General features: G+C 47.4%; 1 protein-coding gene across 2 annotated transcripts; it reads left to right on the plus strand.

Moving 5' to 3' along the window:
* Positions 1 to 1834: 1834 nt before the first annotated feature.
* Positions 1835 to 27006, plus strand: erf (Ets2 repressor factor). Of its 2 annotated transcripts, none has more exons than XM_012818284.3 (5): positions 1835 to 2451; positions 17646 to 17880; positions 20829 to 20941; positions 21508 to 22499; positions 22765 to 27006. In XM_012818284.3, exons 1-5 carry the CDS (start codon positions 2430 to 2432, stop codon positions 23365 to 23367), a joined length of 1965 nt encoding a protein of 654 aa, XP_012673738.2. In that variant the 5' UTR covers positions 1835 to 2429; the 3' UTR covers positions 23368 to 27006. The 2 variants fall into 2 exon arrangements, with proteins under 2 accessions (XP_012673738.2, XP_012673739.2); XM_012818285.3 differs by having other exon boundaries at positions 17661 to 17880.
* The last annotated feature ends 730 nt before the right edge of the window (positions 27007 to 27736 follow it).

A 27736-nucleotide genomic window follows, 5' to 3' on the forward strand; every position in this document is an offset into this window, starting at 1 on the left:
TCTCTGGTGCGCGTCTGTCTGTCACTCTGATTAGAGACGGCGAGGTCACTCGACAAAGGATGAGACTGAGGCGTTCACATAGAAAAAAAAGAAAGAAGAAAAAAAAAACAGGCGCCTGTTCTGTGAGTTTTAGTGCAGGGCGAACGCCAGCAGAGCAAGAAATTAGAAGCAGACACCAGAACACCAGAATCTGAGAGTACTTTGACCTCATGTGAAGGATTACAAATAACACTTGTGTTGCGAGCCAGATTTGATTTGTTTCTGGTACTGCACTGAATGTCAGTTGCCCAAAAAATGGCGTTTACCCAGATGGAAGATGGGATATGGAATGAGGATGGCAGGAAAAGGGAAGAAAATGAATGGAGGAAGGAGAGGAGAAAGAGGGATGCTAGTAGGTGTGTGTGTGTGTGTGTGTGTGTGTGTGTGTGTGTGTGTGTGTGTGTCTTTATTTGCAGTGTTAACACTATAGCGTTACTTTAGTGCTAGTGCGTGAATGCCTGGGAAATGTCACCCACTGCCTTTGAGTTTCTGCCAACAACCACTCAGAGGATGGCAAGTGGGAAAAAGAGACGGTGGAGAGGGAACAGGGTGACAATGTAGGAAAGGCCACCGACACACACACCTCCAGACTGCCCCCTACGCACATCAATGCATACATGCTTAACGCTCCATAGCAATTGCCTTAGCCACTATGCTTTCCTTCCAACTTCCTCCTCCAACTCACTGTTTGTCATTCATTGTACCACAAGTGCCTATAAACAAACTAAAGCTACTTCACGGTAGGGCTCAAGGTCTACCTCTTGTGAGAGAGTGAAATTAAAGAGAAAGAGAGAGAGAGAGAGAGAGAGAGAGAGAGAGAGAGAGAGAGAGATATGAGAGGACACAGTTCACTGCTGAGTAATTACTCAGACTATACTGTGTTTGCTGAGTTTTCATTGCTATTAGGCCTATACACATATGCTAAATTTATGACAAAAACTAAATCACTTTAACTTAGCATATGTGATAATCACTTGTGAATGTTCCTAGGAAAGAAAAAAAACACACAAAAGAACAAAACTAATTAAAATCAGGGGATGTCAGACTAATGTTCCATCCTAAGTTGGAGGAAAGACTGATTTGTTTGAAATAGTGTATAATGACTGGCCATCAAATCTGCGGATACAGTTATTGGTAAAAACATTAAATTGCTGATTCATAGCATTTTTATGCACTATAGGCTTATATACACAGTAGTTATAAACATAGTCTGGCTAAATGATTTACACTGGATAGAGGATGTGTATGCAGTTCTGTTATCTGGCTATAACAGAGTTGCCTGCCTCTGATATCGAGTTGAGACTCACACAGTATGGGAAAAACGAGAGATGACTTTAGAAGCTTTATGAGAGACAGTACAACAATACAAATGACAGCTGTCTGTAAGGCATTTAAAGGTTGCAACCATCAGAAAGTCCTAACAGGCCAACTGGCCTAGGTCATAGTCCTTTAACTGTAAGGGCACTTCACAAAATCTATCAGTCTCCACAGGCTTTGCTACTATTTTAAGACAAGTCCAGATGGTCTTCGTCAATGTTTTTCTCATGATGGCATGCGTCAAAAGTGACCGAACCCTACTGTCCTCGTGTATGGGGGTGACATGGGTGCTTTTGTTTTACTCTTCTGTTCCAAAAAGAATCAGTCAGATCTTGTTATGAAGTCACCACGCTGGTGGCGTTGGCGGTATCCACAGCAACCTTGCGTGCGGCAGTGACGCCGTGACGCCAGCCAGGCAACTGGCGAGTAGGCGTGACCCATCTCCCCCTCCCTGCTCCGCGTGGGCGGCCCCGTGTGGTCGGGAGAACGAAACACGACACTCCTCTACAGAGAGGGGGGCTGACGGGGAGAGAGCGAGTCTACGGAGTGAGTGGAAAAAGAAAAGTCTGTAAAAAGAGAGGGAGAAACTACCTCAGACGGCGAGCTTTTTTCCTGTTCGAACGTGCCATGTTATGACTGTGGAAATGACGTGTGAGTGTTGAATATGCAACATTGTATCACGACTAAACTGATTACCAGTGATAAATTACTCCAAAATCGTCGTTCGGATTTTTGTACAATTCAAGTCTATCGGCACGTTGGACTGGAACTTGGTGGCCTCCAACTTTGCAATAGTGAGATTGCCGCAAGCTAGGAGAAAACTAATCGCCTGAAAGACACGGAAAGAAACTAGAGAACGTCTAGTTGAAAACAAACGGGGGAGCAGCAGGGGGCCAGAAGTGGAGCGCCTGAGAGTGAACTGCGGACGAAGAACGGAGTGGAGCAAGATCAGCCACGGGAGAAAAGTTTAAAGAGGAGTTTTGTGGTTCTCACCGACACGAGAGGGAAGGTGGCCGACTTCACCACCCGAAAATTTGTTCGCCGTGCAAGTCATTGAGCGAAGCACACTCAAAATGAAAACCCCGGGGGATACGGGTAAGTCAAACTGCACGGCCACAAATGTTAAGTGTAATACAGATTTGCTCCACTGTGCACTAGTGTTACAGCATTTGTGATTGTTCTGGACAATATACCACATTTGACTACCGTTAATGTTAACTTTATTGTCTGTGAACAAACTATTATCTTGCTAACTGAATATACAGACGCGGTGCTTAATACAAGCAATAGTTATTGTGGGAATGTCCAGGAATTCAAAAGCGGTTCGACTGACATAGTTATCTATAAGATTGACTTGCCAGCTCTAAACTATTTCGTAAAAGTTTGCATAAAAATGTTATCGTTGCTAACGCATTATCGCTAGCTTTAGCTTTCAGACGGCTGGCTTGCATAGCCGTTTGTTAACAGCTAACGTAGTCCGACTTTTGTTGGATGGCCATCGAGCCTATCTACGTAATCTATCTAAAGCATGAACGTTTGAATTAATGCAGTGAGTCCCAACATGGCTTGACAAAGTTTCCCATTCTGATGCAGTAGTTCAAACCAAATAACAACCTCGTTAACTGATTAGCTAGCGAGCTGCCTCTCCTAAAGCTGTTCCGCTCAAAGTTTGTTTCTACTCTTCAGTTAGCCAACTAGTTTTTGTTACTTTAATGGCTTATGGAAGTATTATCTGGCAACTTGTGGAATGTAACTCTTATTTCGCATTCAGTTTGCCGCGTTTGTTGTTTCCTTTAATTCAGATTCCCTTTTAGTCTTGCGTATGGATGTAAAAGTGATAGTGTAGTTTCTCCTTACGAGTTGGGTTACAATAGGTTCCACCATTTGCCTGTAGCCAAGTTGCTCTTGCCAGCCATTTGGTCGGCCATACTAAGCGAACGCAGCTAGCTAGCTAATAAGTTAGCTGTATCGCAAGAACGTTTCTTTGTGTGATTTTAGACTCTTCGTCGTACACATTGACGCCGAACGCCATTATTTGTCGTTTGTACGTGGTTCATTGTTTGTTCACTTTAGTTCGATTAAGTTGATAAAGAACTTGAAAAGTTACCTTAACAAGCTCTTGTGTTTTAGCCAAGTTGGGCTGCTAACCAAGTTGGACAGCTAGCTCACGTTACTTTGTTCGTGTGAGTTTGCTGGCGATATCGACCATTGTGTCAAGGCTTTATCATTTACTTGTTAATTGAAACAAATGTCATTATTACAGGTCCTTCACATAAACAAACTAATATATAAGAGAAGCCGTACTTGTTCCATCACTAAATTATGTTGTCTGTATACTCATTCTGTTTATTTCAAACTTATCCGGAAGTTCTTCCCGTGTGGCTTGTCTTGACTTTAAATGTTGGAATGTCGCGACTTCCAGCATTCCAGTCGAATTTGAGACCTGGTTCTTTTGTTGGGGCTTTTGCAGTAGTTGGCTGTAACAGATAGTTTGTTTCAGTTGTTGAAATCCGCTCCCGGACCGTGCATCGCCAGATTGTAAAACTTAAAACACCTCTCAGGTTCTTATGAGTGAACTCTCCACGCGCTCCTTCCATTGCCAAGCTAGAGAGCGAGTCCCTGAACGTTTGTTTGGTGTCAGAAAAATAATTCCCAGGCAGTGAAGTAATGTTTGTATGCATCATGCCATTAGCTACTTATTCCATACCCCTCCCCATCGACTCGCATACATTAAGTAACATTTTAAATCTCTGCTCTATGTGACCACAGGTAGTGTCAAGAAATGAGTCCGCTTGTTTGTTTGAGTTGCATTGAAATCGACCGACTGCCATTGACCTCACACGTAGGGTATTAGGAGTAATGAACGTAAGCGAGTGGTTATCAGTTGGATTACCTACAGTCTCCAGGCACATCTAAAAGAGTTACTTGTCATCATGAAGAACATTTCATTAGAATCCACAGTGCTTTTAATGGTGGCCTATTAGATCTACTGTTTGCCTCTTCTATACTTTTGCTAGAGGACAGCAGTGTTAATAGACCTGGCTGTTCCAGTGGCTATTAGTGCTCATTTTGTGAGTTCATATAGAAAGGTCAGTGTGCCATACGGGAGCCAAAGGAAGCTATGCAAAAGGACCTTGGTGCTTTACACGTCATGTTAGGCCCTGAGGCTCCACACCCGTAATCCTGTGCATAGAGGAATCCTGAGATCCTTTGCTTCCTCACACACTCACATTAGTACCAGACTGGTTTTGTGGCCGCAAGGTAATATCCAGCCAAGTGTTAAAACCACCCATTTTTACCTGTCTCTCACATTACACAGGAATATTTTTCAGAACCCTGAACAGGATAATTGTTTTAAAAGCAAGCCCTGACCCGGCTTGAGGGCAGCTGCCCTTTCTGGGACAACAGTTCAAGGGTTCTGAGTATTTAGTCTTGACATGACATTAAAAAGAAAAATTACAATACAATTAAGGAAAGCCTTCTTGTTAAGGGATCATGTAAAACTAAGGAAAGCATGTGTGCTTACCCACTATATAATTTTTTTTTTTTAATCCAACCCCGCAGACAACCATGAAAACTAAAGAGGTGGCTCGTGTCATTAACCTCCTCCATCCTCTTTTTGTTAATATCTGTCTGTACTATCCCCCCACCCACCCATCCACCCTGTACGCTTGGGCCCCAGCTACTTTTTTCCACTCTCCTCCTGACTCATTAGATAAACAAGCTGCCACATGTGAGGCGGCACATCTGGAACAGGGCACTCTGTTGTCCTTTCCAGCCTCGCGGTGTGGCGTGGCGAGCCAGTGGCAGCAGCAGCCCCACACGGGCAACCCGCCAGCACAGCTTAGCAGCAGCAGACCGCGAGCGCCGGTGAGCCAGGGCGGGGGCCCTGGACTGTCATGCCACTTTGTGTGTGTGTGTGTGTGTGTGTGTGTGTGTGTGTGTGTGTGTGTGTGTGTATATAGGCCTCACCCAGTGGCATCTGCAGGTACTTTCTCAGTGAGGAGAAGGTGGGGGAGAGAGTGGCTGAGATGTACAAAAGTATTTGTCCCTGCCATTTTGAATTTCCTGTCTCTGAATGCGAGCTTCTGTCTTTCAGTAGGGTCTGCAGGTGGCCTGCTTTTTTGAGAGGAAAGGGGAGAGGTAGAAAAACTCTGGCACAAAGGTTTCATGTGCGCCATTCCCAGTTTTCCATGCAGACATACAGCTTCCTGTGTGATGAAACAGACCCATACTCTAGCAAAACCTCCAACTTTTGTCTGGCCTCTCTGACCTATGTGGGCAAATAAGGGCCTTTACCTGATAATGGGGCAGAGAAACACCCGCCAGCACTACCCTAACTGTTGGGCAAACAAAGCCTTGCATGTATCGTATGCTAGCTGCTGTCTTTTAGCACTTCATGAAGCTGAATGAGCATGTTTTTAAAGACTGGTTATGCTGGTCAGTGTGTTTTGAGAGTCTTGGAGACTTTGACACTGGATGCAGCCTTGCACAATGCTGCTCCAGGTAGCTAAAACATGCTTGCTTGTCTCTGTTTAGAAGAGGGAACAAAACTCTCAGTAGCGGTCAGCATTCCACGATGAGGTTTCGGGCAGCGGTGTAAGGGCCCAGACACAGAGGAGTGTCCCACACCAAGTCCTTTACGTTATTTTCAGTCTAGCAACACCCCAGTGGAGTCCCTGTGCGAGGCCAGTGAACCCTTTTAAAGAGAGATTTGCCGTTTTCCACAGGTCAGCTCGGGTCTCAGGGCTTTTTTGGGTTCTGGTGTTGAGCCGGCCTGTCCGAGACATAGGGCCCTGTTTGTGGCTGTGTGTGTGTGTGTGTGTGTGTGTGTGTGTGTGTGTGTGTCGGTGCATGTGTGTCTGAGTGTGCGTTCAGCCGCCATGTCTGCTGTGTTCATGCCACAGGTTTTGGTGGGAACTCTTGAGGTTTCGTTGAGACTTCGTCTGTCAGTGCTCGCCTTGGGTGTCTGTGGCTTTGGCTTTTCCTTTTGGTGTGTGTGACTGTATCTACGTGTGTGTGTGTGTGTGCGTGTGTGGCCATGCTGTCATTGCGGAGCAAACCTCAGACATGTTTCTGTTTGGGTGGGGTGTTTTGCAAAGAGTGTGTGTGTGTGGCTGTGCCCATCGTCCCTTGAGCACATATGTCCTGACATTAAAATGTGGAAAAGATGGTGTAATTTACGAACATCCTCACAGCATAGTTAACATGTGGGACATTTATAAATGAACCAACAGAGGTCTTTTAATTGGTAAATTACTACTATCTATATGTGGACTCAAGTACTTTTTTTAAAAGACCTCACTCCCACCATCACAAATGCCTCTCTTTTTCCTCCTGTGTTACATTTCTGTCATGTCTTCTCTTTCTCTGTGTGCTATAGGTCAGCGCTTAGTTGAGGTAATGACCCCATCGTGGTTGTGTTGTCAACAAACAGCCAGCTAACATGCTCAGAGACATGCCTTATCCGTGTGCAGAGCGAGAGAGAGTTTAATCTAGACTATGGGGACTAATGAAGACTACATTTATATAGTGTGTGTGTGCTACACACATACTTGGAAGTATGCTCACAAACAGTTGTTGAGAGTTGTTCAAGGGATCCAGACCCCCCATATTCCACTTTAATGGGTGGTGTCTGCGTTGCATTACACATACGCACACAAGCGCAAGCAGACGATTGTTGCACACACTTTCCCAATTCTCTCCCTCTCTTTCTCTCTCGGGTTGCCATCTTTGTGGTGACGCCGCTGCGACTCGCTCCCTCTTTATTTTTAATGCAGCCAATTTATTTTAGCAGGCGGATCTAGTGTTAACGCAGCAGGCTTTGGCCTCCCATGCTCACTCAAAGAGGAGAAATGCAGCTCTCCTGCTGAATGTTTGTGTGTGTGTGTGAGAGAGAAACAGATGAAGAAGTCTGTGTCATAGCTCTGTGTGTGTGCAGGGAGGTGGGGGGGAGTAAACCCCAGCTCTTCTGGTTTGTGTGTGTGTGTGTGAGGAGCAAGTTCTACAAGTTGTGTAGTGCGTGTGAAGGAGAGGAGTGAACAAGGGTTTACTATACATGTCATATCGCTTTTTTAAAAAGCCTGTTCCATCACATGTCTTCCCCAATCTAGCCGACGAGATTCACACAGAGTTACTGGTCTACGCTGGAAAACATGGAAGATCTCAGAGAGGAGGAGTTTGGGTTTTCTAAAAATCCCAGTTCGCTTTGATTGACAGCTGGCAGCCCCTGTGCAGTCTCTCTCCCACACTAGCACCCCACTTCACCCCCCTCCACACACACACACACACACACACACACACACACACACACACACACACACACACACACACACAGACACAGAGCCCGGACTCCCTGTTCTGGGTCCTTGGCTCTAAGTGCAGAGCTATGCTGCGAAGGCCCCCAATGCACTGTCTCTCTGGGAGCCGAGTGCTCGTAAATCAGCCGAGTGTGTGTGTGTGTGTGTGTGTGTGTGTGTGTGTGTGTGTGTGTGTGTGTGTGTGTGTGTGTGTGTGTGTGTGTGTGTGTGTGTGTGTGTGTGTGAGAGAGAGGAGGCGTGTGTGTGTGTGTGTTTGTGGTGTGCGGGGGCGTCTCATCCCAAGCTCTTGCTTCTGAAGGCGCTGTGGTGGAACCCGCCGTTTGCCGTAGAGGCAGTGCTCTTACACAAATGCCCCACCACAGCTGGAGCCGCCCAGGCGACCCAAGACTGTGTGTGTGTGTGTGAGAGAGAGAGAGAATGTCTGGAGGAAAATGAAAGTGAAGACAGTCTGGTGCCCTAACCACAACACAGAACTCAAAAAGAGCTAGTTGGCTTATTTCTTTCTTACCCTTTCTCTCTTGTTCTTTCTCTCTCTCTCTCCCTCCCTCCCTCCCATCTGTCCTTTTTCCATTCGGGTTCTTCACATCCCTTTCATGTGCTTAGCTATCTGTTTTTCCGGATCCCCCTCTTTCTCATGATCTCTTTTTTTATTTATTTTTTATTTTTTTAACACTTACTTAATCATTTCTTTCTCCCACTCGTATTTCCATCTCCCACTCTCTTTCCCTTTCTCTGTCTCTGTCTCTCCCTCTCCCCTGGTCTTTCTCGGTGTCTCTGGCCTCAACAACACTTTAAAGCAAAGTTAAATCATTTGTGGCAGCACCATTGATATGGTCCTGTAGAGAGGTCAGGCTGATGGAGAGATAGAGGAGTAGAACGGCAGATAGAGCACAAATGTAAACGAGTGTGAACGACCAAGACCTGAACTGAATGGCTGAATTGGAAAAGCCAGCCATACGTACGAGACCACCTGTGGGGCAAAGTAGACAGGAACAACACCCGCCCTCACCTCCCAACACACACACACACACACACACACACACACACACACACACACACACGTTCATACATACGTACACACACACATCAGGTATGCTTGCAGGGAAGCGTTCACCAGGTATTAAAACACCCAGGGTCTTGCACATTATATAACTGTTACACACACAAACACACATATGCATCAGGATAACAAGCCAACACACTAACTTTCACTCACCCCCTCACTCAACCACTCTCCAGCAAATGAATGCCCAGAGCCCAGACAACCGTCTCTCTGCTGTCCCGAGGGCTGATGGCCTGTCTACGGGTCGGTGGGGGAGGGGAGCGGCACGGCGCTGTCTGCACTTACCCAACACCCCACCCCATCCCCACCCCCACCCCTCAGCCCTGACACAATCACTACCCACCGCTGAGGGGGTGACCCTCATTACCATCTATACCAATACAAGGGGTGGGGGAAGCTGCAGCCATTATTGAATACCAATACCCCCCAGTTGTTTGTGAAATCAAACGCTGAATGGCTCATCTCTCTTGGGATAAGGGCCTGCGTGATCTCTGTACTGTCAGTGCAGCACCCATTATCACTATAGAGTGAAGAGGCACGGCTAAATAGTTTGATGGCACAAAGAAGTACAACTGTTGGCTCATAAGCTTCAAACACACACTAGGAACAAAAGAGAAACCCACCGAACACTCTGGCCAGAGGAAGCCATTTTCCCAGTCACAGAAAGTTAAGACGGTCCCTTATTCGGCCTAAGAAAGTACAGGCAAAGTTGTTCTCAAAATGGCCTCTATGAGCCCAGCACTGAGTAAATGGCTTAGTTTTAACTGTGAGAAAAAAGAAACATTAGTTTTTAACTGCGAGAAGTTTCATATGTCAGACTGAACAGTTAAACAAGAGTGTGTTATTTACCATCAACCGCCCTCCCTTAGAAAGTCTTTGAGAAGAGAAATGGAGAGGGCATTCAAGTAAGCATGCAAGTGAGTAGGAAGTAGGTGAAAAGTTCACGCTAGCTGGACCCATTGGACAGATAAGGTTGATCAAAGCCCTGCTCTAGATAAGATATTAAGAGTTCAGCCGCCCGCAGATAAGCTGAAACGTCAACGCCACTTCCCCTGTCTCAGCTGGCCCAGAGGACTTTTGCCTCTTTTCCGGGAAAGAGAGGTTTCCACCTGTGATTATCTAAGAGCGGCCATTTTAACACTCAAATCTGAACTCCCCGTGCTCAGCAGCCCTGAGAGATCTTTGATAAGCTTCGATCCATAAGTCTATAGGATTTGGTTCAATGCATTCCCCTTCTCTCACGGCTGACCAGTTGAAGAGCCACTCTTGCTTTGCCTGCTCGGCTCACCTGCATTCCCTGTGCCTCGGAGCAGGAAAACCCTCATGGGTGTGAGCCGGGGCCTGTAGGGGCCTGTATACACTTTTAGCGTTGCTGTAGGGACTTGTCCGCTCCTTCCAACCGACTTTTGGGGCCTGTGTGCTCTCTCTAGGCGACTGCCTGGGCCTCTGTTCACTCTTGGGCTCTTTGGGGCTTATTGACATTTATTTCAGCATTGACCATTTATGAACAACTGAAAGGATTGGCCATGCCTGATTTTTCAGGTGTGGAATTCTGCAGAATCTGCCAGGGATCAACCCTGGAAGGCAAACATGTGAGGAATTCTTAGCTGATTAGCTCTTAAAGTCTGCTCCCATTGGTGTGTTTCATGGTGGAGGACATTTCTCATGGGGTCAAATCTCCTGTCTCCTGAAGGTTCCTTTTGTGACTTGGTAGAAGACTTCTTGGAGTTAAAGCCCAGGGACTATTGAAGTCTTGGTGCAATGGGCTGGAGAGGTCCGCTACCCTGGCCTGGTTGACCCCAAGAGGCTGTATCGCTCCCTCCCTGCCTGCCTGCCTGCCTGCCTCCCTCCCTGGCAGCCGTAGAGTTGGCTGCCCACCCAGAGCGCTGTGCCTCCGTCTAGCTGGTCGTCCATCCATGACTGCTCTAATCACAGGCCTAGACCGTGGAACAGCCCTGCCTTGTGTCTGATTTCTGTCTGGGCAGAGTTGGCCAGTGCACCGCTTGCCTGGCCGGCCATTCCCCCTCTCCCTCCTCTGTTTATTCTCTCCTTTTTTCACTCTCTCTCTCTTTCTCGCTGCTCTCCTTCTCTCTTGCGCTCTCTGTCAGAAGAGGCCATGGATGTGACTGTAGTTTGGAGTCATGCATTGTCACACACACACACACACACACACACACACCCACCCACACACTGTCTCTCTTGCCAGCTTGACTGGTGCAGTGTTACCCCCTTGGTGGAGTTTGGATGTCACAATGACCGAGAGCTATATGGGTTAGGCACACACATTTATACACATTCAATCTTGCCTGGCCTGCTTTAGTCTTTGTGTGGAATGGTGCCCAGACACCTGTCCGGTCGCTGTTACAGTAGAACAGTCTTAGATCATTGTTTTGCTGGCGGGGGTGCTTTGTCTAACAGGAGCTATTTTGGCTAGCCTTCCACAGCTCTCACACTTCAGTATTCCTGACTGGAAGTCTGTGGCCCTGAGAACACACACACACACACACACACACACACACACACACACACACACACTCTGTTCTGTTCTTTGGTTTCCCTCAGACTTTTACACTATTCATAACTTGGGACAAATCCCTCTCATGTGTCAACTGATATTTTAGTGCGCTGCTCACAGAAGCCATTAGCCTTAGCACCTAAAAGACCTTGGCTACAGCTGAAAAGTGTGTGAAGTACCCTGCTTACTCTACACTTCTGGGCTTTGGCAGTAGAGATATGATGGTTTTTTTAAATGTTTATTTTTTTTATCTTGCCACACATGCTTAAAATGTGTTTTAGGATCTTTCTTTCTTTCTTTCTTTCACATTCTCATACTTTGTCAGGACCTGAATTTCTATACCCACAGACACACACAAAAACTTGTTATTGTTGAGTTGAACTGGTGTGTGTGTGTGTGTGTGTGTGTGTGTGTGTGTGTGTGTGTGTGTGTGTGTGTGTGTGTGTGTGTGTGTGTGTGTGTGTGTGTGTGTGTGTGTGTGTGTTATGTAAGTGTGATATGTGGTATCATGTGAGGCCTGGCACTGTGCACCTGCAGATGACTCGTGCTCTTTTGATGTGCTCCTCTCAACCTGGTTGTTTCTTCTCGCAAACTCTTTCTCTTTCTCTCTCTCCGTCTGTCTCCTCTTCTCCTTTTTTTCTCTGCTTGTCTCTCACACTCAACGCACCACTCTTCCTGCCCCCACCTTCTTTCTGTGTCACTTTTTGTTTCCTCCTCTATCTTTTTCCTTTCTTGTGGTGTTGTGCATCTCTTACTCTCTCTTTCTTTCTCTTTTTTCTTTCTCTCTCTTCTGTTTTCTGTTCCGTCTTGAACACCGGCGTGTAAGCCACACTGTTGGTGTGAGGGTAGCGTGGCGTATCGTACAGAGGATGTCGCATTTCCTGTACTTGAGGCGAAACGCGGCATCTTCCCTGCACGGCTTGTCTGTGTTCAGCCGTTCCTCTGAGGTTTTTTTCGAGTAATTCTTTATCTGCAACGCCTCCAGCAGCTTAGCCGAATGCTAGTGCCTGGAGTACAGCATTTTGTGTGTGTGTGACGGAGAGAGTTTTTTGTGTGTAAGGGGAGCCACCATCGTCTCACTGACCGGTTACCCTAGGTTACGAGTTGGGCCTCATTCTGGGACCTGCCGTTGGAAGCAGTGTGCCAGTGGTGTGTGATGTCACATTCTCTCTCTCTCTCTCTCTCTCACACACACACACACAGTGTGAAACTTTTTGGAATGCTCTAGTCCCAGTGTGATTGTGGTTAATGTGATTGGGTTGCACTGAGAACAGATTTCAAAAATCAGTTTATTTTCCTCTCTTTGTCTACGTGTGGGCTCGATGGCACAGTGTGCTTATGCCTCATAGACAAAGCACTAACAAACACTCCTAATCTCAGTTTTTGTTGGATGGGCACACACACACACACAGGCATACACAAACACACTTCAGTGTTGCCTAAACCTACATCACAGAAAACAAAATTTCTCTTTTTCTCTTTCTCACACACACACACACATACACGCAGAGCATTAGTCATTCCTCCCCCACACATCCACTCTTTTTACCTTTTCCCTGCCGCCACCCTCATTAGCAGATGGAGGCCGACCTTTTCCTCGGCCTATATATAGCCCCGCAGAAGAATGAGAGGAAGGGAGGGAGAGATGGAGGGACCGTGCAGAACAAGAGGGAATGAGTCTGGGGGGCTATTATAACACCCCCACCCCAACCACTAACACACACACACACACGCACACATGCACGCACACGCGCACACACACATGTACAATGGTCCCCTGCTTTTTTTTCTTTCATATCCACTCTAAACAGACGCTCAGACCGACGTCACTGCGCGTCTATAAAAGGCACTTTATAGCGGCCTGTAATCACAAGCAGAGAGGCAGGGGGAAACTGCCTGTTTTTCACACGTTCCAACAGGTGCCTTTTCTAATGGCGTCTCCTTCTGATTCTGATCAGAACCAGGACTAGGGGTGGGAATCTCTTGGCACCTCACGATTCGATTCCGATTCAGAGGTCTTCGATTCTAAACCGATTATCGATTCTAAACCGATTATCGATTCTAACCCGATTATCGATTATCAATTCTAAAACGATTATCGATGCATCTCGATTTTTTTAAACATTTGAGTTTGCTACTCAGTCTCAAATCACTTCCTACTTTGTGTTGGATAATTCAAGAAAATCAACAGACGAATTACCTTCTCTATTTATTTTATTAGAGAAAACGTTTTTCCTTGTCACAATTATGACTTTCTATGAACAATGCAATAATCGATGCAGCTTGCATTTCAACACAAAATGAATGTGTAAAAAAAAAAAAAAAATCGATTATGAACTTTTCTGAATCGAGACAGAATCGTTCTAGAGAGAATCGAGAGAAATCGAAGAATCGATATTTTTTTTTTTTTTTTTTTTTTTTTTTTTTTTTTTTTCACCCCTAACCAGGACACACACACACACACAAACACACATGCACATTCAGACAGACTACAAAGTATTTCACACACATCAGATGTACACAAAACACCACACTTCATACTAATTAATACACACACACACACACACACACACACACACACACACACACACACGCGCGCGCCTAAACAACACTCCAATGCACTCCTCACTTAGACTCGCTCCAAACTCACATGGAAAGGAAAACGTGCTATTTACAACAACACACAGATGTAATAGGCTATAAGTTCTTAACTCCAACAAACACACACACACACAGGAACACATAGTGCAACGGTCTGTTTCATTCCTCATTAATGTAGTCATTTCAGCTGGCGCAGCAGCTAAAGTAACCCTATGTGTGAGTGAGTGTGTGTAAACGAGAGTGTGTTGGAGGGGGTTGTTTGTTCATCCATGTGTCTATGTAGCTTGCCTTTACGCATTTGTTTTCATCTCTTTTGGTGTGGTTGCGTGTGTGTGTGGGGGTAGGGGGTTCTCGACACACATGCGCGTGTGGGGTGTGTTTGTGTGTGGCGCGTTTTGAATGTGTTTGTGCATGCTTGCGTGTGGGATTACGTCTGTGTGTGTGTGTGGGTATTTGATCACTTTGATACTAATGATCTTTGAGTCAGCCAGCCAGTCAGTTTTCCCTGCCAATACTAGCTACGGGCAAGATTGCTAGACAGTGCGATGTTATGATAAGGTGTTTATGTGCACAGCGTTTTCTCTTCACACCCATGTGTATACGTGTGTGTGTTTCTGTGTGTGTGTGATCCTCACTTGGCCGTGCTGGAGTCTATGTTTGGATATGTTGTCTCTCTCTCAGGTGGTTTCTGTCTCCAGCAGCTACAACACATGTCCCACTGGGGCACTCAAGCCACATGTGTGCACAAGTTGTTGTCCTGTGTGCATAGGTGTGTGTGTGTGTGTGTGTGTGTGTGCGCGCTTACTACACACACTGTTTTTCTCTCTCCACTGTACTCAATCATGTGTGTGTGTGAGTGAGGGGGGGGTGGGGGGACGAGAAAAACAGTACTGAATCCAAAGTGAGGTTCCTTGTGTGTGTGTAGAGAGAGAGAGAGAGAGAGTGTGTGTGTCTGTACGTGTGTGAGAGGAAGAGAATGTATTTGGAAAACACTATGTGTCTGGTAGTTTTGTCAGCAGGCGTCAGCTCCAGTGTGTGTTGCGTGTGTTGTGTAGTAGATGCATTGCAGACGCCACACTCATGTCTGATAAAGCACTGCTGACAGGAGTCTGGCCCTTCGTCAACTCTGTTTGTGTGTGAGCGAGAAAGAGATGTGTTGTCCCATCCTATGATGAAAACCTTCAGTGGTTTTAATTAGTAGGGTAGAGGTTTTTCTTTTGGGGACCATTTTATATGTTTTTGTAGTTTGGGAAGATTTTTCTCTTTCTTTTTCAAACTTAATTTGGACCCTTCGTCCTTGTGACGTTTTCATTCTATAATCTTTAGTCGAGGCCCATTTTTTGTTCCGTTACACGTCTTTGCTGTGTATTTTTAGTGCTGAAAGTGTCTTGTTGCTAGGTGATTGTGGGAGAGGGAGAAAAGGACGGAAACGGGAGAGAAAGAGAGACCGAGAGGGAAAGAGAGGGAGAGTCAGTCTGGGTACGACTCGCTCCTTGTGAAAGCTGAATGACAAACACGCTCACGCGCTCAACATGAGTCAGCACTTGCGCACACACTCAGCGGGCGCGGCGGCTTTGTGCTTGCGGTGTGTGTGCGCGTACACGTGCACACGCGTGTGTCTTCTCACGTTGCCTTACCTGCTGAGCTCTGCCGTTGTGCACGCATGCGTCCGTCCGCCCAGTGCGCTGGGACGTATTTGTCCACCACGTTTTGTCGCAGGCCACACAGTTTGGAGCGTGAGTGCGTAATGCGCGTTGGTCTTTTAATATGCACGTGTGGGTGTGTGTCAATCAGGCACATAGTTAATTACCTCAGCTCGTTATGCATTTGCGCCCTGATTGGTCACATTGTGGGGTAGGAGCCCGAGGCGATTTTGTCAGAGGCCTGTTAGTCTGGAGCAGGCGGAGGTGAAGCTGCCTACCATAGACACACTGGCGTAGGCGCCCCAGCACCATCACCAGCACCATCACCAACACAATCACCAACACAACTCTCTCTCTCTCTCTCGCTCGCTCACTCCTTCACTCCCTCGCTCCTGCAGTCCGCCTGACGCAAGCCTGGCCTAAGCGGTCCCCATGGCAACCCCTATACGCCCAAACAGTCCTCAGAGCAGTCACGAAGGTGTGTGTGTGTGTGTGTGTGTGTGTGCGCGCGTGTAGGTGTATGTGTGGCAGTGCTTGTGTGTTTTAGTCTTAGCACTGAGCAAACACACATACACATCAATCCACAAATACACACACACACACATATATATATACAAAGCAGTGCCTCTCCTCTTAATATCCTGTTGGGGGACAAATAAACTCCACCTTACCTCTTTGACCTGTTGCCTATGTACTGGCCTTCCTTATCGTATAGGGTGGCGTTCCGTTTCTCGAATCCACCACACGCATTATGAGCCAATAAAGAACCAGAGGCATTAATAATGAGGGCCAGATTGGAAGATCAGCGTCACAGGGGCCATATTGCAGACCCTCCACGCATGTTGCTTTAGATGGCATGACATCTGCGCTGCTCATTTCAGGGTGACTCACCCTGCCGCAGAGAAAGGAAGATGGAGTGAGAATGAAATAGAACGAAAAGAGAGAAAGCGTGTGGTGGTAGCGAGAGCTTGAAAGGAAGAGGTAGAGGGTGGTGGAAAGAGGTTTAGAAATGAAAGAGTGAGAGATTGAGAGGAAGACGGTGATATAGGGGTGATTGATGAGTGGAGAAAAAAAAGGGAAGAGAGAGGGGTTGATTCAGTGAAGATTGACACGAATTAGAAGATAGAGGGAGACGGAATAAAAAGCGTAGTCCTAGAGAGAGAAATCGAGAGAAAGAGGGTGAGAAAATAGGACAGATATCCTGGTGTGATTAGTTGCACATCTGGTTCCAATGAGGGTGTGTGTGTGTGTGTGTGTGTTTGAGAGAGCGCAATGAAGCCCTCAGTCTGTCGGGTGCCATGTAGAGTGGCTTTCTACTGATGCTGTGTGTTGAGTCTAAGACTTAGAAGGCATGGAAACACGCACACACATTATTTGTCATTGCCTCTTTTTTTAATTTAGCTACTTCACACACACACAAACTATGCACTCAAGTCACACACACACACTTTTGTGCATACTCACACACATGAATGCATTGTTTGATTCACTCTGAGTAAATTAGTGCGTCTGTGGGTGGGTGTTCATTTTCTTATTTTGACTGGAGCCCCAAGGTTATAGAATACACACCCATAACACTGGTCTCAAAAACTGCACCACACACACACACACACACACAGCATAACTGCCCTTGGTGTTTCCAACACACACACACACACACACACACACACACACACACACACACACACACACACACACACACACACACACACTGAGCCAGTAAAGCCAGTGGTATCAGTCCAACATTTGGTATAATGATGAGAACTCATTATAAGAAAAAGACAACACTGTCTGTTTGCCCTGTACATTTCATTAAGAACAGTTAACATTGAACTTGACTTCATTCTGGCAGATTGTTATGCCTGGAGTGAAATGAATGCAGGACAGCATTTCTTTAATTGTCTTTTTTTACAACTGAGCCAATAAAGAACCAGAGGTATTAATAATGAGGGCCAGATTGGAAGATCAGCGTCACAGGGGCCATATTGCAGACCCTCCACGCATGTTGCTTTAGATGGCAGTGGACCGCAATTTATTATTTCTTTTTAATTATATTTTTCACAACTGTCTCTGCCTTGCCAAGTTAATAACCCCCGTGGGGCTTCTCCAACCCCCCCTCCACCCTCTTCTTCTTCCTCTCTCCCCAGGGTTTGCTTTCCCAGACTGGGCCTACAAACCGGAGTCGAGCCCAGGCTCGCGACAGATCCAGCTGTGGCACTTCATCCTGGAGCTGCTGCGCAAGGAGGAGTACCAGGATGTGATCGCCTGGCAGGGCGACTACGGCGAGTTCGTCATCAAGGACCCCGACGAGGTGGCGCGCCTGTGGGGCGCCCGGAAGTGCAAGCCACAGATGAACTACGACAAGCTCAGCCGTGCGCTCAGGTAAGAAAGGGTGTGTGTGTGTGTGAACTTGAGCGTCGTGCGTGTGTGTGTGTGTCTACCACACACAAAATATGAGTGGTCAGTGTTTTGTATGTTTTCGTGTCTGTCTCTCTTCTCTCATTGGTCTCTGTCTGTTTACTCTGACTCTCCTTCTCTCTCTTCCTTTTCCTCTGTCTCCTGTACAAACCTATATCTCCCAGTCGTCGTCTCTTCCTCTTTGCCAACACCAATCATTCATGTTTTTTTTTTTTCCCACTTTAATCCCGTGCGCGTGTCTGATGTGACCTGTTTGTTGTCTCGTGTCGTAAGAGCATCCGCCCCGGTTCTGAGACCGCAACGATGCCTGGAGCCTGTTGCCATGGCAGTGGCTGACACAAAACACTTCAACTTGCTGAACTCGCGGCGTTCGGCGTCTCATAAAGAGGCGGCCCACTCGGCACTCGCGTAAGCGCTCGTGTCCGCATCAGAGCCAAATGTGCTCAAGGGAGAAAAAAAACATCCACCCCCACTGCACTCAAGGAAAGGAACTACACTTCCACCCTCACATAAGAGAGCTCATGCAGTCCGCGTCCATCAAACACACACATCCGTAGACATACACACATGTACTAGGATGCTCACACTTCATGTTGATCTTTACAAAAAGACCCTATAGACCGGGACATAGCCTACATAAGGCACACACACACACACACTAAGTAAAGTCTCTTCAGAACACTTGAAGGGAAATACACGAGAAGACTACATAATGCGTTGACAACACTACATAGTGCGTTGACAACTAGACGGAAGGAGAGAATGAGCCTAAATTGAAGCTCATAGTGTTCCTGTGGCATAACTGGTCGATAAACTGGTAGATCAAGGTGCTAACAACACCAAGATCCTGGAGACAATTCCTAGGAAAAGAGAGGGTTTAGCGAGATGCGTGGTAAACTGGGAGCAGCAGGAGACGAGGGGAACGTCTGGAGAACATGAGGGGAGATGCAGTGAGTGGGAGGCCAAGTGACTCGGGGAAGAAGAGACATTAAAGGGGGGGGGGGGATATTAAAAAAGAAACGCAAATGATTGAGAGAGGCATGTAAAGAAAAAGGATGGGGGGGGGGGGTGGGGGGTGATCAATCATGTGGGGGTGCAGTTCAGATGGGGAACAGACTGCTCTTTCATCTCACTACTTCTGCAGGCGCTTGCTCCTCTGCTCTGCACGTGTGTGTGGGGGGTTAAACTCGTTCTCCCTCTGCTCTGTCTTTCCTTTTTTGTTCAGTCTTTTAGTTCTCCTCCTGTCTTTCTCGTGTGTGTGTGTGTGTGTGTGTGTGTGTGTGTGTGTGTGTGTGTGTGTGTGTGTGTGTGTGTGTGTGTGTGTGTGTGTGTGTGTGTGTGTGTGTGTGTAGCTTTGGGTTGGAGGTTGTTTGGGGTGAACCGTCAAATTCCCAGGTCTGGCCTCCACCCTGTGGTGCTGCTGAGCCTAAACAGCCACACACACACACACACACACACACACACACACTCTATCTATCTTTCTCTCTCTCTCTCTTCCTTTCTCACATAGACATACATACATCACGCACACCTCCTACCAGTCACTATGCTTCACACTGCACTGAAGAGGGATAGAGAGAAACACGCTCATGAACACACCAGACCACCTTTAAAAGTAAAAATATCCGTCTCATCCTTCAGTTGTTAAGAGTATGCAATCTGCAGGGCAGGTGTGTGTTGCGGGCCTCACATGATCTAGTGTGGTACAGAAAGGCAAACCTATTATGTTGGTATGTAGGTCCCAACTAGGAAGTGAGCCACTTGGCAGTGGTTGTTACACATAAATCACACACACACACACACACACACGCTCACATGGACGAAAGTCACAGACATGCTTAAGAGCTCTCTCTGATCCTTTTGATGTGAGTTCAAATGGTCTTCAAAGAGCTGCTTTCTGTGTGCCTCAGCATGTTTGACCCGCTGTGTGCGTGTGCGTGTGCGTGTGCGCGCGCGTACACATGAGCGCACGACATGCAAGTGTGTGTGGGAATGTGCTCATGAAAGAATGGCCTTGGTTCTTGTGTTATTGGGATGGTTTTGTATGTGTGTGGTTCTGACTGTGTATTTGTGTGCATATGTGTTTACGAAAGGCTACCTGTATGTTGGCGTGATTTTGAGTTGACGCTTGTGTGTATGTGTGTCGTAGCATGCATGTATGAGTGTACCATTTTGCGGGTGTGTAGGTGGCACCTTGGCATCTGTGCTTTTGTGTGTGTGTGTGGGAGTGTGTGTGTGTGCATGAGCCTGCCCTTTGTTGGTGTGTAGGTGGCTTGTTGGCGTGTGTGTGTGAGGGTTTGTGTGTGTGTGTGTATGTGCCTGTGAACAGTATGTTCCTGTGGGATGAAAAGAACACCCTCTCCAGTCTGTGGCCATATCAAAGCAGGTCCCCACAGCATCTTAGCAAATGTGCAGATGACTCACAACCTCGCAGTGCATATTTAACCAGCTTATCTGCCAGACATGCTCACTGGATCACACATAGCGCTGCCTGGCTACCCATTTGGCCTTTAAATTCTCACAAAACATCTCCCAGGTGCTGATCCATGTGAAATCCCGATCAACACATGAAGACCATTAGTAGCCAAATCCCTTGCTCAGGGTTTTTTTTTTTCCCTACATGGATAATTCAAAGGTAGCTGCAGGGTCCATGTCGCCAGTGATGCCACTGTGGCTAAGTCATCGCTCTGGCGCTCCTTGCTTTGTGATGATACGCTATCGAGTATTAGGGGGAATCCCCCCAAACACCCACCACTACCTAAGAGTGCACTCTTACACGCAGCACCTTTTTGATCTTTTCTTTGAGCCTGGAAAAAACCCTCTGTTGAATGGTTGGTTTGGGTTGGGTTTCCCGATTCTGTCTTGTGTTCTGAGAGTGTAACCCTGTCTCTCTCCCTTTGTCTGTCCCACAGATACTACTACAATAAGAGGATCCTTCACAAGACCAAAGGGAAACGGTTCACCTACAAGTTCAACTTTAACAAGCTGGTCCTGGTCAACTACCCATTCATAGACATGGGCTCTGGTAAGGCAGACCCCCCCCCCTCCCCCCCACACACACCTACATATATATATGTATATAGGTCAGCTCAACTGCATTTAAATGTGTGAAAATCTATGAGTGGTTTATGGGGCGGTTTCGATAAACCAGTGTGTATTTGAGATTGTTCATTTTTAGTCTGTCTGTGAGGTCATTCCTAGCTGAAAATGGAACCTCATGATCGTCTGTGTGTGTTTAAATGTGGTATGTCGTATTTAGTGTTAACTGTGGCTATTTTTGGGGGGATAATGCATGCCATAGAGGCACTTTTTCCTAAAATGAAGCCAAACACCAGAGCTTGGCAGCCGCCTCACGACAGGACCGCAGACTGTGAGGGCTTATGGGAAGACGACACGTGGCTGTTGTACCCTCCTCTGAATGTCTCTCACTCCCTTCCTCTCTATCTATCTCTCGCTCGCTCTGTCATCTATCCATCCATCTGTCCATTTACCTTCATTCATTCTCTTGCTGTCATCTGTATCCATCACTCACCTTCCCTCCATCCTCTTTTAAAAATTCTCTCTCTCCCTCTCCCTTCTCTGTGTCTCTAGGCAGTGGAGTTCCCCAGAGTGCCCCTGCAGTGCCGACCGGCATGGGTTCCCACTTCCGCTTCCCGCCCTCCACGCCCTCCGAGGTGCTCTCCCCTAACGAGGAGCTGCGCAGCCCGGGCATGTTCAGCGCGGTGGGCCGCCGCATGGCCCGCGGCTCAGTGAGCGACTGCAGCGACGGCACCTCCGTCACCTCCGAGCTGGAGGAGGGCGTGGGGGGAGGCGGCGCTGGCGAGGAGCGCGGAGGAGGAGGAGAGCAGCGGGCCTTCCGCACGCTCATCCACCCCCGCCTCTCCCACGACTCGCTGTTCCGCGTCTACGGCCCGCCGCCCACCCGCCCCGGCCAGTCGCACGGGCCCCAGCCTCCTCACCGCTCCCACGCCGAGAACCTCTCCCCGTTCCCGGTGTCCCCCCTTCCAGGCCCCGGGGGCCTCCTGGGGTCCACCATGTCCCCGGGCCTGTCCATGACCCCCGGCTCCCACCTGGCCTACACGCCGTCGCCCTCGCTCTCACCCATGCTGGGCTCCCACTTCTCCTTCAACCCCGAGGACATGAAGCGCTACTTGCAGGCCCACACGCAGAGCGTCTACAACTACCACCTGAGCCCGCGCGCCTTCCTGCACTACCCCAACATCGTCATCCCGCAGCCGCATCGCCCCAGCGAGGCCAAGCCCCCACTGGCCCCGCCGACGCACTCGCACTCGCACGCTCATGCCCACGCCCAAGCCCAAGCCCATGCCCAAGCGCAAGCCCAAGCCCACGCCCAACTGTCCCTGCACCACGCCCACGCCCACGCACACGCCCCCCCGCCCACCGAGGAGCCTCGCCTCTCGCCCTTCCAGTTCAAGCTGCAGCCGCCACCGATGGGCCGCAAGCAGAGAGACGGGCCGGCCTCTGGAAGTTCTTCCTCTTCCTCATCTTCCTCCTCTGCCACAGCATTGGGCTGCCACTCCTCCTCAGGGTCCCACAGCCATTTAGGCACGCCTAAAATCAAGGTGTGTGTGTATGTCTGACTACTGTAAACATATACAAGGCCAGTTACTTTTGGTGTCGTGTAACTAGTGTTACACATACTGTTTGTGTATTTACAACAGTAAGTAATTATAAACTACTGGTATTCTTGTTGTACTACTATAGCCTACTCATATACTTGCAATATACAAAGAATACTTATGTTTTTGTTTATGTGTTTGGGATTCTTTTCTGCCCACCAGATATGTATATCTATATTTATGTGTGTGTGTGCGCCATGATCCTCAGGTGGAGCCCATCTCTGACGTGGAGTCAGAGGAAGAGGTGGAGGTCACTGACATCAGTGAGGAGGACGAAGGCGATGTCTTTGCCCCGCCGCCCCACATCAACGGCCTGGGCCTCGCCCTGCTCCATCATCTCCACCCCCCACAGGCCACCAACAATGGCATCGTGGCCGACGAGGAGCTGGACGAGGACGTTTTCAAGACCCCGGCCGCACCGCCCACAGCCAGCACCCCTTCTGCCATCATGGCCCCAGGCCTGCTCGGCCTGAAGAACGAGCCCCGGGAGTTGGGCCTGGGTCCGGCCAGCCCCGGCGGCACCCTCTGCATCCCCCTCAAGCTGCGCTTCAAGCGCCGCTGGAGCGAGGACCAGCGCCTGGAGGCCTGCGGCGACGAGGCCGACGACAAGAAGGTACGCGCCGCCACTGAGGAGGACGACGACGAGCCCGGCTGCGAGGGTGAAGCAGGCCGCCTCCGGCGGGCTGAGAACGCCGAACGCAGGAGCCCCCCCTCCCCATTGATCCTGCCCCCAGCTCCTGCCCAAAGGAGGGTGAGCTCGGAGCTGCAGAGGGCCACAGCCCAGCTGTCCCTGGAGAACAATGGCTGCTGATTTTAAACACACACACACACACACACACACACACACACACACACACTCGCTAACATACCCATGCCTAGACACTGACACATATGCTAAAGCACGCAGACATACCCACACTAACACATTAAAACGTGCTGACATTTGGCTTTTACATGCATCCACACATGCCCATACAAACAGAAAAATAACAACTGACTGCCACATACACACGCTACAAATGATTTACACCGGCACATGCTTACTCAGACAGGTAGATGCATGATCGCTGTGTCACCATACACTTGTACACGCAGGCACACACACACACGAACACACACACACACGAACACAGAAGGAAGTGTCCCTTGTCTGATACACAATCATACATATACTGTGTATAGAGTTTAAAGCCTATGCACACAAATCTTTTCAAACTATGTATATTGAAACAAAGCCCAGTTCTCAGTCACATACCTACACCCTGTAAATACCACACAACACATATAGTGACGCTCAACAGTGCCGAGACAGACACTAAACACCGCTTTCTCTCAATACTGACACGTCACCAAGCGGCTCAGGACAAAACTCCCACCTCCATTGGCTCATGCTCCCCTCGCCCCGCCTCCTTCAGCTCAACCCGGCCCTCCGATTGGCTGCTCCCCTGGCCCTAAAGACAGCCTCCTCTGCCAGTGAGACACAAGAGCAACCCGGCCTTGTTAAGGGCCTAGAAGAAAACTTAATACATGCCTTCAACATCAACAAACAAGAGATTACTGAAGTGCCTGTCCCTTAGTCAAAACACACCATTATGACCCAGAAATAGAGAAGAAAAAAAACCTTAGGAAACACAAACAAATGTGAACTGCATCTGAAACCAGACTGTCTAGATAGTGTAGACATGTTTTGACTGACGGGAGTTCCACTTTATTGCCTCTTCTCACCGATGGCCTTCTAGTGTCCTCCTTCTAGCATTTGCCCTATGCCCGATTCTGTTTGGTAGGAGGGAGATGGACTCAATGATTGATGGACAAAAAGAAATGTACAGACTGATGGACGAGTCGCCTTCAACACACCCCCCACCCCCAAAAAGTGAGGTTAGGTTTGGGTTGAGTTCAAGCAGCATCAGGCCAAGTGTGTGTTGATCTCACTGTCACAGCAAATCCTCAACTCCTCCTCCGTTGCCCTGATTGACAGCCTGAAAGACCAGTCCGGTTTGCCGTCAGTGCCGAGGGTCTGATCGGGCCTCTCCCATGAGACTGCCTTCCCTGTCAGCCTAAGCCAATCAGACCACCCTCACGCCAGGCCCGACCCAATGGGACTCGCCCTTACCACAAGGCCTTAGCTAGTGGGACTGCCTTTCTGCGGGGCTCTGACAATGGGACCATGCATTATACTGAGAAGGGCAATTCTTCACATGTACAGCCAGGATGCAGAAGAGATTTTAGACGTTAATTTTCTACCTGCAGTAAGCATGATGATGATAATGATGACGACTGATGTTGTGATGTTTTCTTTTCCCCTTCCCTATTCTGTCTTTGTATACTCTATCCATCTTATGGGAAGGGAAACGGGGGAAATTGCCTTATAAGGAAGGCAAGCGTTTTTAGCCATTGCTTTTGACATTTGCAGTGAAGAGTGGGTCCAGTGTATAATACTCACTCAAACACACACACACACACACACACACACACACACCCATACATGGTGGCATTTAGCCAGGGAGTGTATGTGTGTATGGGAGACATCCCTGAAATGTAATGATTTTAGAGCACAAAGTCCAACTCAGGCTGCGGTTGTGGATGAGTGATTAGTTCTCTATCTGTTTCTCTGGAACAATCTCATCCCTGTTGCACTCACACCTTTGAACAAAGAGGGGCCCCAAGAGAGAGGATGGTGCCTTAAACATGACTGCCCCAGCTTTTAGAAATGTTACACACACACACACACACACACACACACAGAGCTCTGCACTGTAACTCCTTTACCCCACACCTCATGTGTAATGTTGCAACAACACACACACACACACATATACACTCTTACACACACACACACAGCCTTTAGAGAACTCTTTACTCAAATGCGAGGCACCAGACTAAATAAAACCTCACACTGCCAGTTTGCCTTCATTTTATAGCATGTTTAGAGAGAAGATATACACACAAGTATTATATACAATCTATATATTTGATACAGATGATTTCGATTCAGAATTTTAGTTTGATATATCCCATGAATAGCTATTTTTAAAATGGTGTAAAAGAGGAACCCTGAGGGAGGACATTTCCATTTGATACTAGGCAGATCATCTCAAGGCTCTTGTGACAAATCATTAGTGGTTGATGTAAACAATAAAAGAAGCCATTGTACTACAAGTGATAAAAAATTATCTTATATGAATATATATACATTTATTTACACATATACACACATGCATTTGTAAATAGTCTGTAGCTCTGAAATGGTGAAAACAGGCCTGTTTTTTTCATCATGGTTTTTTTTTAACCAAATGAAAATTGGTGAGCGATTTGCTGACAGAAGCAACACTACAGTGAGCGTCTCTGCCCCACGTAGCAAGGACCTCACCTGTCCAGATGGACAAAAAAAAAAAAAAATCACACCCACAAACAAACCTAAAGCTGTACCAATCAGAAATGGACCCAGCAATGATGTCTCAGCGCCTCTATTTTTTCAGTCCTTCTCGCGTGCCTCTGGAAGCCCTCCTCTAGCAAGCAGGGGGAGTCCCGCCCCCCACCCCACCCCACCCCACCCCCCAGGAGCTGTCGCCTGTGCGCCGTCAAATGAACCCTTGTCTCGAGTTTGGCCTCTGAGCAGAGCGAGGCGTCTGATTGGTCCATGCCAGACCTCACCGCTGCCTTACTCATCAGGAAGAGAAATAAACAAAACATCAACATGACAAAAAAAATAACAAAAAAAACTATAAAAAAAAAACACAGGAGCAGAAAACAAATGTTCCCCATCAGTATTGACTTGATATTTTATGATTATTAATATTATAATTATTACATTTTACTGTTCATATTAATTTTAGTTTTTTAATTTTTTTTCCAACATTGATACTATTACTGTTGTTTCAAAGCCTTGCCTCAGTCAGCCCACCCCTTCCCATGATCCTTTGCGCTCGCGTGTGTATGGATGGTCCGCCCCGCGTGTCCCATCGCACACTGCTCTGTTCAGCTGACCTGTGCCGCCGTTGTGGTGATTTGCTGTGCGTTTTTGGCTGCTCTGTGTCGTGAGATGGTGAACCAAAACCATGGGGAGGTGCTGGGGAAGGGGGACATAATCTCCTATCACATTATTTCTTATATTCTCTTTTTGGCCTTGTGTATATATATATAAATATAAATACATTTTTTTTCTTTCTTGTTTTTCCATTTTTTTTTTGTGGGGACTACCGGTATGTAAGAAAAGACATTGTATTATTTTACTGTGTAAAAGGTCTCTCTCTATTATATATATCACTTCATCTCTCTCTTTCTCTTTGTATTTCCCTCTTTTGGCGGTTATGTAACACTCTATAGAGAGAGTCGAGATATTTCCCATCATGATGAAACATTTGTACTTTTTGTTTGTCTTGTATTTTTTTTCCTTTTTCTCTTGTAATTAAAACTGTAATCAGGGTTCATTAAAACAGGTTAAAAAGGACTGCGTGTTTTTGTATTTTGGTGTATGTGTGCTTTAATATTCTCAAGACATTGGATAGCTTGTTTTGACTTCAACAATTACTAGTCCTTGACTCACCTCTTGGCGGAGTAGTGCATCTGTGACTTGGTAAATGGCGTGTTTGTTGCAAAGCAGTCTCTTCCTACAGGACACTGTGGCTGTCTTTGATCCTAGGAAACACTGCTTTGCTGTGGAGGCCACTGAGAGGGCCAGACAAAAGCTGTACTCAGTTGTTTGTTCTGTTCCACCCACATTATTGACAAATGACAAAAAACTCATTGTCTTTGTCAAGGCAGCTTCTGAACCCGTACGTTTCTGGCTCTATGTGTGTGTTCGACTGTGTGCGTGTGTGTTTTCCACTCTCAGTTAAATGTATGTGACTGTGGATGTGTGAAATCTAACTCTCAGAAACATGTTTACACGACCTTGAAATGTCCAGGGTACATTATGTCATTTAGGCCAGAATGAACACTTTCACAGATAAAACATGACTTCTAAATCACCAGATAAGGGCATCTGTGTGTCCTACAAAATGATATGATTTTGCAATAGGCTCACCATGCATAGGCTGTTCCTGAAACAGTCTGATCTTTGGGCACGTTGTAGTTATGCCTGGAGGGAACTGGTCACAGATCTGCACATGGAGGAATTCTCCTGCTGGTCATTCTCTATTACTGCAGCTCCATCTGCGTAGTGCGTGTCAGATAATTGT

Source organism: Clupea harengus, chromosome 19 (assembly GCF_900700415.2).
Source record: "Clupea harengus chromosome 19, Ch_v2.0.2, whole genome shotgun sequence".
In the NCBI taxonomy this organism is placed as follows: domain Eukaryota; kingdom Metazoa; phylum Chordata; class Actinopteri; order Clupeiformes; family Clupeidae; genus Clupea; species Clupea harengus.